The 12237-nt window shown below is 40.4% G+C and overlaps 1 protein-coding gene across 2 annotated transcripts in view; it reads left to right on the plus strand.

Moving 5' to 3' along the window:
* Positions 1-5117: 5117 nt before the first annotated feature.
* The window catches only part of ERCC6 (ERCC excision repair 6, chromatin remodeling factor), a 48100-nt gene continuing 40980 nt past the window's right edge, over positions 5118-12237 (plus strand). Inside the window, exons 1-4 of one of the 2 annotated variants that reach the window (XM_082765011.1) lie at positions 5118-5178; positions 5810-6243; positions 8576-8696; positions 11734-11842. In XM_082765011.1, the coding sequence (XP_082621137.1) occupies positions 5158-5178; positions 5810-6243; positions 8576-8696; positions 11734-11842 (685 nt within the window). In that variant the 5' untranslated portion in view covers positions 5118-5157. Of the gene's footprint in view, positions 5206-5809; positions 6244-8575; positions 8697-11733; positions 11843-12237 lie in introns of both variants that reach the window. The other variant, XM_082765010.1, reaches the window with a different exon arrangement.

Genomic DNA, 12237 nt, shown 5'->3' on the forward strand with positions numbered 1-12237 from the left:
GCATGTATACAGTTGTGTGATGACAGCTCAAAGAAAATGTTCAAATGCTGGGGTCACAAAATTCTGAAAATATAGAGGTTCAGATTAAATTTTTATTGGCTGGTCAGTCAAGCCTTTCTGTGTGGTGGTTCCTTTGCAATTTATGGTAGTTCATGTACAGGATTTCCTCAGAACAAAATAAATATGTCCCGTCCCAAAGTCCTTCCTTAGCCTTCAGTTTAGCAAAATACATACTGAAATCTGTGAAGGAAAGGCCTAATTAAAAAATCAAGAATGATGATTTGGCCAAGTGTCAGCAGGGCACACCCTTAACAGCATAACCAGACCACTTTGGAACCTGATAGAACCATCTCCTGCTAGCAACCAGGGGTTTATACACGGCAGGTTATTACTGGGTATGTTGGGTACATTTCTGGGATGTGTATACAGGCTGGGTGGCAAGTAGATGGAAAGCAGCCCTGTGAAGGAGGGCTTGGGGGTACTAGTGGATCAGAAGCTCAGCACGAAACAGCAACAAACACTTGCAGCCCAAAAAGCCAGCCGTATCCTGGGCTGAATGGCCAGCAGGGCCAGCAGGGTGAGGGAGGGGATTCTCCCCCTCTGCTCTGCTCTTATGAGACCCCACCTGGAGCCCTGCATTCAGCTCTTGGGCCCCCAGCACAAGAAGGACATGGACCTGTTGGAGTGAGTCCAGAGGAGGGTCACAAAGATGATCAAAGGGCTGGAGCATCTCTCCTATGAAGAAAGGCTGAGAAAGTTGGGATTATTTAGCCTAGAAAAGAGAAGGCTCTGGTGAAACCTCATAGAGGCCTTCCAGTAATTAAAAGGGACCTACAGGAAATCCAGGAAGGGATACTTTATCGGGGAGTGTAGTGATAGGACAAGGGATAATGGTTTCAAACTAAAAAAGTCTAAGTTTATATTAGATATAAGGAAGAAATTCTTTACTCAGTGGGTGGTGAGACAGTGGCACAGGTTGCCCAGAGAAGCTGTGGATGCCCCATCCCTGGAGGTGTTTAAGGCCAGGTTGGATGGGGCTTTGAGCAACCTGGTCTGGTGGGAGGTGTTCCTGCCCATGGCAGGGGGATTGGAACTACAAGGTTTTTAAGGTCCCTTTCAACTAAAACTATTTTAATATTCTATGATTCTATGTTTCTTATAGTATTGCCATGCCATGATTCTCAGGATAACATTCTACAATAGGAAACTGAATAAAAATAATAAAAATTAAACCACCGCCCCTTTCCATCTCATCACTGACAATAGACTACCGAACCTGTTTTTTCATTACCCAGTTCAGAATCACAGAAAAAATATTTCTTCCTTTCCAAGTTATTATTCTATTTGTGCTTCCTTAGAAGCCTGGTTGCTTGTCCTCACAGACCACCATAAGTGACAGCTGAGCACTGAGCTCTTGCTTGACAAACTCTGCCAGGATCCTTTCCAGCCAGTAATCCTGCAAAGCTGACAGAGAGGGAGGAGGTCCACACAGTCTAATTTGCTAGCCATACTAGTTCCAGTAAAAAAGCATAATTACTGTATATCAAAAGCTGCCAGAACCAGCTCCAGCAAGGATTAAGTGTCATCATTAATGCTTTCATGCTAGAGGGGTGAAGATTTGGACTACATTAACAATATTTAAAAACTAACCAAACAAGAAGAACTTGTCCAGCCCAAAAAAAAAAAAAAAACAAAACACAATACCAGTGATTTAGCAGAGTAGCTAGTCATCTACATGTAAAAAAAAAAAAAAAAAGGTAGATACAATGGAATCCTATAGTAAAATACTGAGAAACATGAATGCATGGGACTCCACCAGCGACTATGTGAAAGGATTAGAAACCATGCATGTATATAGCTGACAGCAGAACTGAACTTCTGGCTCATCAGAGGATAATTTTCTCTGTGAAAATGACTACATAGGAAATATAACTTCAAAGCCATTCTTTTATATAATACAGATACTGTATTTTTAAAAAAAACTTTTTTAGAGGACAGCTCCAGGAAATAGCTGAGGTTGGGTTGGGAACACATTAAAACTATAGATCTCACCTGCTTAGGCAGAACTATGTGTTAAGGTAAGAAAAAGAATGGCATAGTGTTGTAAATGCACCAGGGATGAACCACCACAGAATGAACTTCAAAGGTCTATAGGAATCTATCCTTTCCATGACTTTAATGGAACCACATTGATTTTCAGCTGCTGGGAGGCTTGGTTATGGCAGACTTCAGTCAAACAGACTATATACACACCACTAGGGAGCATGACTTAGTTTACAAAAGACTAGTTGCACAACAGGTTTATTAATATGCTTATCATTAATGTCATTGCCAGTGTATATGGCACTTCACAGACTGATGACAGTGATCAGTCTCTGCCTGAAAGGCCTGCTACATTTTTATACCATGGTTTCAGAGCACTCTCACAAAGACCATATATCCCCTCACTTACAGAGCATAATAGTGTTCTTCATGAGCAAGCTCTACCAGGGATGTTTGGAGTCCTAGTCAGGACAACAGCATGCAGGGATGCAAGACACAGACTCCTGACGGCTCTTGAACAGGAGACATTTATTGCCCTTTTTTACTACTACATATACTTTCCCCATAGCCCCATGCACTGTCCATGTGCCCAAATCTGTCATACAGTTGGTTAGAGACCCTCAGACAGGCACCTGGAGCCAGCCAGCAATTGGCCACTGCCCAAAGCTCATCTTTAACACTGTAGCCAATTTAGTTTATCTCGATCTTGCTCAAGTTTTTCTTTCTACCGCTTGTTTCCTCATTATCTCTAATTCAGGGACATGTGAAACAGTGCAAAGCCACCTGCAAATTCCTTTCCCACAACAGCATAACTGTTTTGTTCTGCAAGTACCTGCCTCAAAGCCATAATATTTAATGTTGGATTATAGCCTCCCGCTTCTGGACTTAATACTAACAACATCAGCAATCCGTTAATATATAACAAAATCTTTACTCATTTTCCTCTCAAGCTTAAGAAAGAAGCAGCTCTTCATTTGAAAACTCCTCTCCTGGCAAATAATACAACACTCTTATTTTATTCTTCCACAACAACTTGTCTTTCCCCCCTCATTAATCAGTTTCTGGAGAACTGAGCCTACCCCTCCATAATGTAGTTTAGTTTTGACAACAGTTTGATGTTGCTCTGTCCTTAAATGTCCCCCAGTTGCTGCCTTTCTCACTCTGCTGGAAGACTTTGCACTCCACATTTTCAGTTGTTTCAGCAATTACAAAACATCATTCCTTGTATTTAGAACACAGCAACAAAGGTTAAAAATAAGCCTCCTCATTCAAGTCTTTAAATGCTAAGTAAATAATTTTTGCAGTAATAGCATATTTCAGCATATTTTCAGAAATAAAGGAGTATTTAAATTAAGCACTTTATTATTATTATTATTGTTTTCCTGCTGACCTTTCAGGTCTTGGCATTATAGACCTTAAACAACTAGTTCTGTGTTTCCTTGAGAATTCTGGAGATTGGGGACAGGATGGAATAAGAGAATAGAAGGATGGGAAAGGAACATCGTCGGTCAAGGACTTGTAATCTTTGTTCAGGATAAAGCCGGGCCAACAACAACTTTGAGAGTTATTCATTCAAGCTTGACATCAGTGGCTACAAAAAGAAATGGTTTAATTTCATAGAGAGCGGGCACGTGGAAAACTCAGATGAAATATTTTTTATGCAGCTGTCAGTGCTAGTGATTTATGAGAAAAAGCAACAGAACTCCTACTCTTGGAGTTAACATGTAGGGACTCTGTGGGTGTGTTAGATATGCAACAAATTTGTCAAGAATGTTTCAAGGATATTTGAAATTCTTGAATCACTTGGCACTTCATTTATCAACAGCTCCATCAATGCACTGTGGAAACATGGCTGAGAAAATGTCAGACAACAATTGCCTAGAGAGACTAGGACTTTCCCAGTACAAGAGACATCGTGGAGAGAGTCCAGTGAAGGGCCGTGGAGGAGATGGCTGAAGGACTGGAGTATCTCCTGTGCAGAAAGGCTGAGAACTGGGACTGCTTAGCCGTGAGAAGAGAAGGCTCAAGGTTGACCTTATCGATGTGTACAAATACCTAAAGAAATAGTGTAAAGAAGACAAAACCCAAAGTCTAATGAATGAAATCTTCTCTCCCTGTGCATCCTAACCTATGTCCTTAAGCATTCATGATTAAACAACATTATGTCATCGTGCACAAACATGACTTTTGCTGCTCCTGTAACTACTGTGACATTTCAGTCTTAACAGTCTTCTACATGCAAGGTAACCAATCGGTAAGAACCAGGATTTGTTTGGATCAAAGGTGCACTATAAATGCATTTCCAGTACTGGACAAGCTTTCTTTCTCTGTTGGTGTGTAGCATTTTGTTGAAGTTAAGTGTGGGAAGGATAAGGCGTTATGACTTACTTTTACCCATGCCCTGAACAATTTACAAAATAGTATTTCTTTAAACATCTGCATCATTTCAAGTCACTGCAAAGCGACGACGGTAAGTACACACGGAGCAGGGCAAGTAACAGGCAGGCGAAGAAAGGAACTCTGTGGTGAATCTGAATGGCAAATTGTTCCCTGAAGCTGAGTTCAGCTCTAACTGCTTCAGTATGTTTTTACAAAAGTGAATAAATAAATATCCAGATCTACTACATATTTGTCCTTTCTCAGTTGGCTCAAGGCCGAGAGCAAAATAAATATATATATGAATAAATAAATCGGTTCTGCTGGCCAAAAGAGGAGGAGCTGGTGCAGGACCTTCATGGCACTGCAGTGGGGCGTCTGAAGGAAGGGGAAAGAATGGACAGAAAGCTCCATGAGCCTCCCAAAAGGTTCTTATTTTCTGCTTTTGTCACTGCCAGAGAGCCAGGGAGAAAATGGAAGGGCACGAGGAAGATGAAGGACATCTCCCCCTACAGCAGCTCCCCAGAACCACAGCGCAGGCGCAGGCGGCCGAGGAAGTGACGGCAGAACGGCGGCGCGGCGGGGGGCGGGCGGTGGTGGCGGAGCGGCGGCAGCGGGGGAGGTGAGCGCTGCGCCCGGCGGTAGCGGGGAGCCCGGCGGGGGTGGCGGGGCCGGGCCGCTGCGTGCCCCCGGGAGCCGGTAGGAAGGAGCGGGGGGTGGCCGCGGCAGGCCGGCTGCATGGGTGAAGTCTGCACGCAGGTGAGTGCAGCCTGCGCCCGCCCGGAGGTGAGCACAAGCGCGTCCTGGCGCAGGCTGGAGGGCTCCGAGCAGCGGCAGCGCCCGGTGCCGGTGCCGAGGTGCCCCGTGCCTGTGCGGGCTGCAGCCTGCGGCGGCTGTCAGCGGGGCTGGGCTGGCAGGTGCCCGGCTCGGGTGTTCAAGTAGTTTCTGTGTCCCTCCAAGAGCCGACTTGACAGTGTTGCCATTCCATCCCCCTGATAACTCATGTTAGGCTGTTTCATGGACTCAGTAAACATCAGCGGGGTTGTTGTTGTTTGTTTGTTGGTTGGTTGGTTGGTTGGTGGTTTTTTAAACTACCCTGTCTTACTCTGTTTTGACCACCTGTGTTTTTGTTTCTGGGGTACGTTATGTTGCACGTGTTATGTGGTAGTCCGCTGGAGCGTGACCATTCAGGCAAGACTCCCATCACTCCCTGGTAAGGGAGTAGTAGTTGCAGGCAATCTTTTTGTCTTAGTACCAGCATTTTTCAGGACTGTCCCGTGTTGTAATATGCATATTGTTTTGCTTCTGTTTGGTCACAACCTTTGTGAGAAAGTGTGCGAATGTTCTTATGACAATGTGGTTCTTATCATTCTTTGATGCCTTTGAACAGAGGATGCCAACAGAAGACAACCACCAAGCAGACAGTATTCAAGAACAAGACACTGGTACTACTGTAAGCAATAATCACCTCCATAATGCTGAAGAATCGGGAACTGAACAAGAAAATGGCATGTGCAACAGTGAGCTGGGTAATAGTTCTGGAGTTCATGAGTCTCCCAGCCAGCCATCCACATCTATGGCAGGTCCTTTGGAGGTGCCCAGGAGAGGACAACCCCTGTTACATATCAACAGGCAGCAGATTCAGTCCGTTTCTTGTAGCGCACAGGCTGCTGAACTCAAAGGTTTAGGAGTTGATGTCTATGACCAGGATGTATTGGAGCAAGGAGTTCTTCAGCAAGTAGATAATGCAATTAATGAAGCTAACAAAGCAACAAAAATAGCTGATGCTGAGAAGGAGTATCAGTTGGTGCTGGATGACTTAAGGTAAGCTTTGTGTCCTTACTTAAACTTCTTTTCTGTTACTGGTAATCAAATGAGGCTCAATGTTTCATGTTTTTAAAATTGGAACATAAAAAGGTTTTCAAAGCACTAGATCACATGTACTTTTCTGAGTTATCCACCTTTTGGAAAAAAAATCACATCAGAACAATGAAGCATGCGCTTATTTGACTCATTCAGTCATGCATCAAGGCAGTAGGGGCATAAGACATAGAGCGCATCTCCTTTTTCTGCTTTGTTGCCTACCTTGCCAATATACATATCTGTTTCCTGGCCAGTGAAGGGCTGCGTTATAGTCTGTTATTCAAAGTTATATTCAGAAAAGTACCACTTCTTCAATCCTGCATGCTTCAAGTAGTTACTTGCTTCTGGTTGTTTTCTGTAACTTGCTACAGTTATTTTCCGTAACTTGGATGAATTCATAACGTCAGTGTACTGCATCTATGACAACCTTATCACAATTGTTTGCAGGAAGTACTTAAGGACACCTTCAAATAATCAAACGCTTAACTAGGAGCCACAAATCTAATTAGCTTATCCAGTTATTGAAAGAGCAATGCACAGCACCGTTACTCGATATTGTCCTGATTTTCTTTAAAAAGTGTCACCGAAGTTTTTTTCTTATGCCTTTATTTTCAAAGTCCATGTACAGTCTTGAAATTAGATTTACATGAGGATGCAAATGGTTTGCACAGACCTGCAGAACCTCTGCTTTTCCTCAAAATCAACTTCTAGACTTGCACTTTTCTAAGGCAGAGATACAGCTGATCTGTTGAATAGAGGGACCAACAGAAGTAAAAATGTGAGTAGAGCATGATAGAGTCCTCTAACGCTGAGCATTTTTTTGAGTAGTTGGTAATGATTTCATAGTAGAGGCAAAATTTGTGTGAATCTCATCGTGTAAGTAGATGAAGAAGAAGAAAAAAAGTGGTTGAAGTTAGAGTTAAATCCCACAGTCCTGTTAAATAAAGCTTTGTGGAAGAGTATAGTAGCAGTAAGTGGCAAGAGACCTTTGGGCCAAGGAAGCAAAGGCCAATAGGTCAGACACCATCTGCAAAAGGATGCTGTACCTAAAAGCAACAAACAAGAGGAATGAGGAAGGGAATGGTATGGTTCAGAAGTGTTGAAGGGGAATGGAAGGCTGAAGGTGTGCAGACAGCACTGATAGCTGGCAGAACACACCAGTCCAGATTATAACTGAAGAGAGGTAAGCGATCTAACAATTAAGAAAGCTATATAGTTCACTTTTTTGTATACCAGGGGAATCATGGCTGCTTTACAGGTGTTCTTAAGTTTTCTATGATGTTTTTCATAACTCTTTGAGATGCTTATTTGTATATCTTTGTTAAATATTCTGCTGTTTCAATCAACAAGCACAGATTTATTGCTTCTGACAGTGGGGGTGGTACCTCATTCTTGCAAACAAATTCAGCAGCAGTAACAGATTATACTAGATTTTAGTATGTGGTTCAACCAGAATTTCCTGTTGTATGGAGAAATATGGAAAATGGTTATGCATAAAAAAAAAAAAAAAGTTTAATGTACATGTGCTGTTAATTCCTTGAGCTAGTTTGTCTTCCTGAAACTGTATATGTAAAATAAATTGTCTTCCTATATAACAGCATGGAACTGTTAAAACAGGTTTCCAAAATGAAAGCATAGTATTTTCCATGTAGATTATTTTATGGTATCATAGAAGCATGTAGGTTGGAGAAGACATTCATGGTCATCAAGTTCAATCATAACCTGACCTACTGAATCCCATCACTAAACCATGTCTTTCAGTGCTACATTCACAGTATCAGGACAATGCATGGAGTGGAGGAAACGAGCTCCAAATCCAACTACAGAATTCAAAAATTCATTTAATATGAAGTACTCTCATTGAGAACTTCCTGAAGAGTAGATACTACACTTGATCTTAGCTGGTTCTGCACCACTTCCATCCCTGGCACTTGTCCCTGCAACCTGTGCTTTACTGCATTGTAATTTGTTTATCTTTAATGATGAAATCAACCACTGTCACTTCCTTGTGAGCATTATCATATTTGTAATTCTGAATACTAAATATTGCAGTGGTTTGTCTTTTCTTTTGAAATCTTAGTATAAGCAAAACTTTGTTTATGAATATTTAATGATGTTTAAGTTCTTATAGTGTTCCATGTTTCTACTGATGTTTAACTATAAGATGCTTATTTAGAAACCTACCTCTAGTCTTTTTTAAATCTTACGTTAAGCATTCTGGAATTGTTTGAATTGAGAATGTTCTATTTTTCTTTAGTAGAGCTGAATAGTACATTACAATCTTGTTTTTCAGATCATGCACATCATCTCTGAAACAAATAAATAAAATTATTGATCAACTTTCACCTCAAGCTGCCAACAACAAAGATATAAACAGAAAACTAGATTCTGTGAAACGGCAAAAATATAACAAGGTGATTAGATTGCATTAATTTCCTGCTGACAATACTTACCTTTTACTTTGGCTGAAGTTTTGGCTTATGTGATATAATTCTTTTTTAATTGTATAATTCAGAGTCCATCTAAAATCGCTGTTTCTTCCCTTTGTACATGGTTTAATATTCTACCAAAAAATGTAAATAACTAAAGATGTGAAATAGAGGTTGTAGAGAAGTTGTTGGGGTTTTTTTGTTTGTTTGTTTTTGGGGGGGTGGTGCAGGGAGTGATTGTAAATTTCAGACCAAGCTGTAAAGCTGATGTTCCAGGGTTTGCTTGGAAGTCTGTGTTGTGGTTTAACCCAGCTGGCAGCTAAACACCACACAGCTGTTCGGTCACCCTCTCCCCTCCCTCTCTGGGATGGGGGAGAGAAATGGGAAAGTGAAGCCTGGGCATTATATAAAGACAGTTTATTAAGACAGGAAAATAATAACAATAATAATAATGATAGTAATAGTACTGCTACTAATAATGTGTACGAAACAAGTGACGCACAATGCAATTGCTCACCACCCGCTGACCGATGCCCAGCCTGGCCCCAAGCAGCCGGCCCCCCACCCCAGCTAGCCCCCCCCTATACATGTATATTGTTTAGCATGATGTCAGATGGGATGGAATACCCCTTTGGCCAGTTTGGGTCACCTGTCCTGGGTCTGTCCCTTCCCAGCTCTTGCTGCACCCCCAGCCTGCCCATTGGCGGAACAGAGTGAGAAGCTGAAACGTCCTTGGCTTGGTGTAAGCACTGCTCTGGAACAATTAAAACATCAGCATGTTATCAGCACTCTTCTCATCCTAATTCAAAACATAGCACTCTACCAGCTACTAGGAAGAAAATTAACTCTGTCTTAACTACAACCAGGACAGTCTGATTTGCATTAATTTTAATTAATCCTTCCCAGTAGTATTTAGAGAAATAGCAATGCATTGTTAGAACACGATGTAGTTGATCTAAATCTCTGCTCCTGTGGTCTTTGTCTCCCATCTTCCTTTCCCTAAGTCCTCTGTCACTGTCTGTGTCTCTCCTGTACCAATACACATCATTCCCCTCTATGAGCTATTCTAACTCACCAACTTGGCAGAAGCTGCTCTAGCTTTTTCCTGCCGAATAGTAAGTCAAAGGAGCCTGTAGAGCAACCTAGCAGACATCAGTGTAATATAAGCAGTATACATCCGTGAATAGGAAGGAGACTTGAGAAAAGGGAAGCTTGTCCTGGTCAGGAATATAGCTCTTAGACCTGCTCACTGTCTCATGGAAATGCACCCTAATAATTTCTCTAATGGCCACGTGACTGAAAAGCTTTCAGACACTTCTTGCCACTCTCAGGTCATTTGCCACTGACTCCATTCAGTTTGTTTTTTTATATATTTTATTATTCTTTTGATCATTTCAACAACTTGGATAATGTTGTGCTCACAACTTGTCCATTAAAGAGAGTAAGTACTGAATAGTGGTACTGGACTAGAACTGAGTACTTGGAAGTAGCAGGAAGAACTGCGCTTCACCTCTGAAGTGTTATCAAGTAATTGTACACTGTATTTTCTTGTTTTCTTATTACTTGAGTAATTTATGCAAGTGTTAGTTGAAGTTCGTATCTCTTTGGAAATCCATTGTTAGCCATCTCTAATGGCCTTTGTACGGTAACTATCAATCCCTGTATGAAAACTAAAATCTGTAAAAGTGGTTCCAGTAACCTCAAGAGTCTGGTTAAGCTGCAGCGTGTTTGAAGGGAGGCACTGTATTTGAAGCTGGTCTTAGACAACTTTTTTCCTGCAGAAGTGACTTTCAGTACTTTTCCTTTTGTAGTAACTTTAAAAAAAAAAAAAAAAAAAGGCTAGGTAAAGATGACTAAATTATGCCATTAATGAGACAAATGGGAAATTAATGACTGTCATAACCTTTTCCTTAGAGATGTCATACAGGGAGAGGTTTACAATACTTTGGTAGTAAGGATAATGGTGCATACAAAGGAGGTAGTACAATGTAGCATACCTGGATACACTTACAGTTTGTGGTTTAAAAAGTGCTACATAAGGACATAGATGTGCTACTGAATCTTTATTGACAAAAAAAAAACCCTTTTTGTGCTGTGAACTCCCCCCCCCCCCCTTTTTTTTTTTTACTCAATTATGTCCCTAGGTAGGTGAGGAAATATTTGGAGAGTGGAGTGGAATTACACATGTGGAAAGTTGCATTGCCTATGTCTTTTTATTACTGTTTGGAATTTCTTGTTTATAAATGAAAGTTAGCAATACCAAGGAATTGCAACATTACTGGTAAACACCCAGTTGAGGATATTGCAGTCAGATAAAAGGTGTAGCAGAAGAGCTAGGTATGAATCATTTTCTTAGTGGTAATGAGCTATGTTTGTTAAGACATCTGTAATGTTGAATTTTTCACTTATTTTTCAAAAGTATTTAACTTTGTGGGTTTTGCTGGTAAATTAGCTGTGATCATTCATGAATTAACTGTATAGAAATGTATATTGACTGATGGATTTACATTTTCTGTTTCTTTCTAAGCAAACGTTCTAAAACTTCTGGGATGATAAATAAATCTTATTAAATTTTATAGCTGATTTTAGTGGCATATTACCCAGTAATCCAGTCTTGCAAATCATGAACAATTTCTTTGGTATTCTCTACATATCGCACAAGTGCAATTAACAGGCTTCCTTTGCATAGTTATAAAGTGACTTTGAAAGTCACTTTGAAAGATGGACATAAAAATGCATAACAAACATGTGAAACCTGTGTGTTTAAATAATCTGATCATACTGCATGTGTATTTTAAGGTAAGTTACACACAAAATTGTTTGTGTTCTATGAGTCAATGCCCTACAGATACATGGTGACAATTTTTTGCACTTCCTATTTTAAAATTGAATACTTCGAACATTTGAATATGACTTTCTGTTGGAAAATACTGCAAATATTCTAACTTAAGTATTGCTTAAAAGGATAGGAAGTCTATGAATGAGATTAAAAATTAAATGATGTATCTAATTTTCATTCAAGGAGCAGCAGCTGAAGAAGATCAATGCAAAACAAAAACGTCTCCAAGCAATTCTTGGTGGAACAGAGATTCTTGATAAAATAAGTGAGATTGAATTTGAGGATGATGAAGGTATGGGAGAAAGCTGGAAGTTCTCTTACTTTGATGTAATGCCTTTTGTTGTTTGATGGTAATTTGCAAGATCCTTGCCAATAAGGAAATAAACTTCAGTAGTTTGTTTTCAAAGGATGACTAAAGAATGCTTATTCTCTGCACCTGCAGAATTGCAGATCTTGGCATATTCATATGGGAAGTTTTAAAAAATGGATGTTAATCCATGTTCAGCTCAGTAGGGATGGCTGATGCACATTAGAGTATTGGGCTTAATAAATTGGAAATCTTAACATTTTTTTCACAGCTAATTTGATAAAGATGACTAACATCATGATTGAATTACATTTTATATGCTGTATGCTATCAATCAGCATTAACAAAATTGTTTTTTCTTATTGTTGGGAAATAGCATT

This window comes from Aythya marila (assembly GCF_965140915.1).
Source record: "Aythya marila genome assembly, chromosome: 7".
NCBI lineage: Eukaryota > Metazoa > Chordata > Aves > Anseriformes > Anatidae > Aythya > Aythya marila.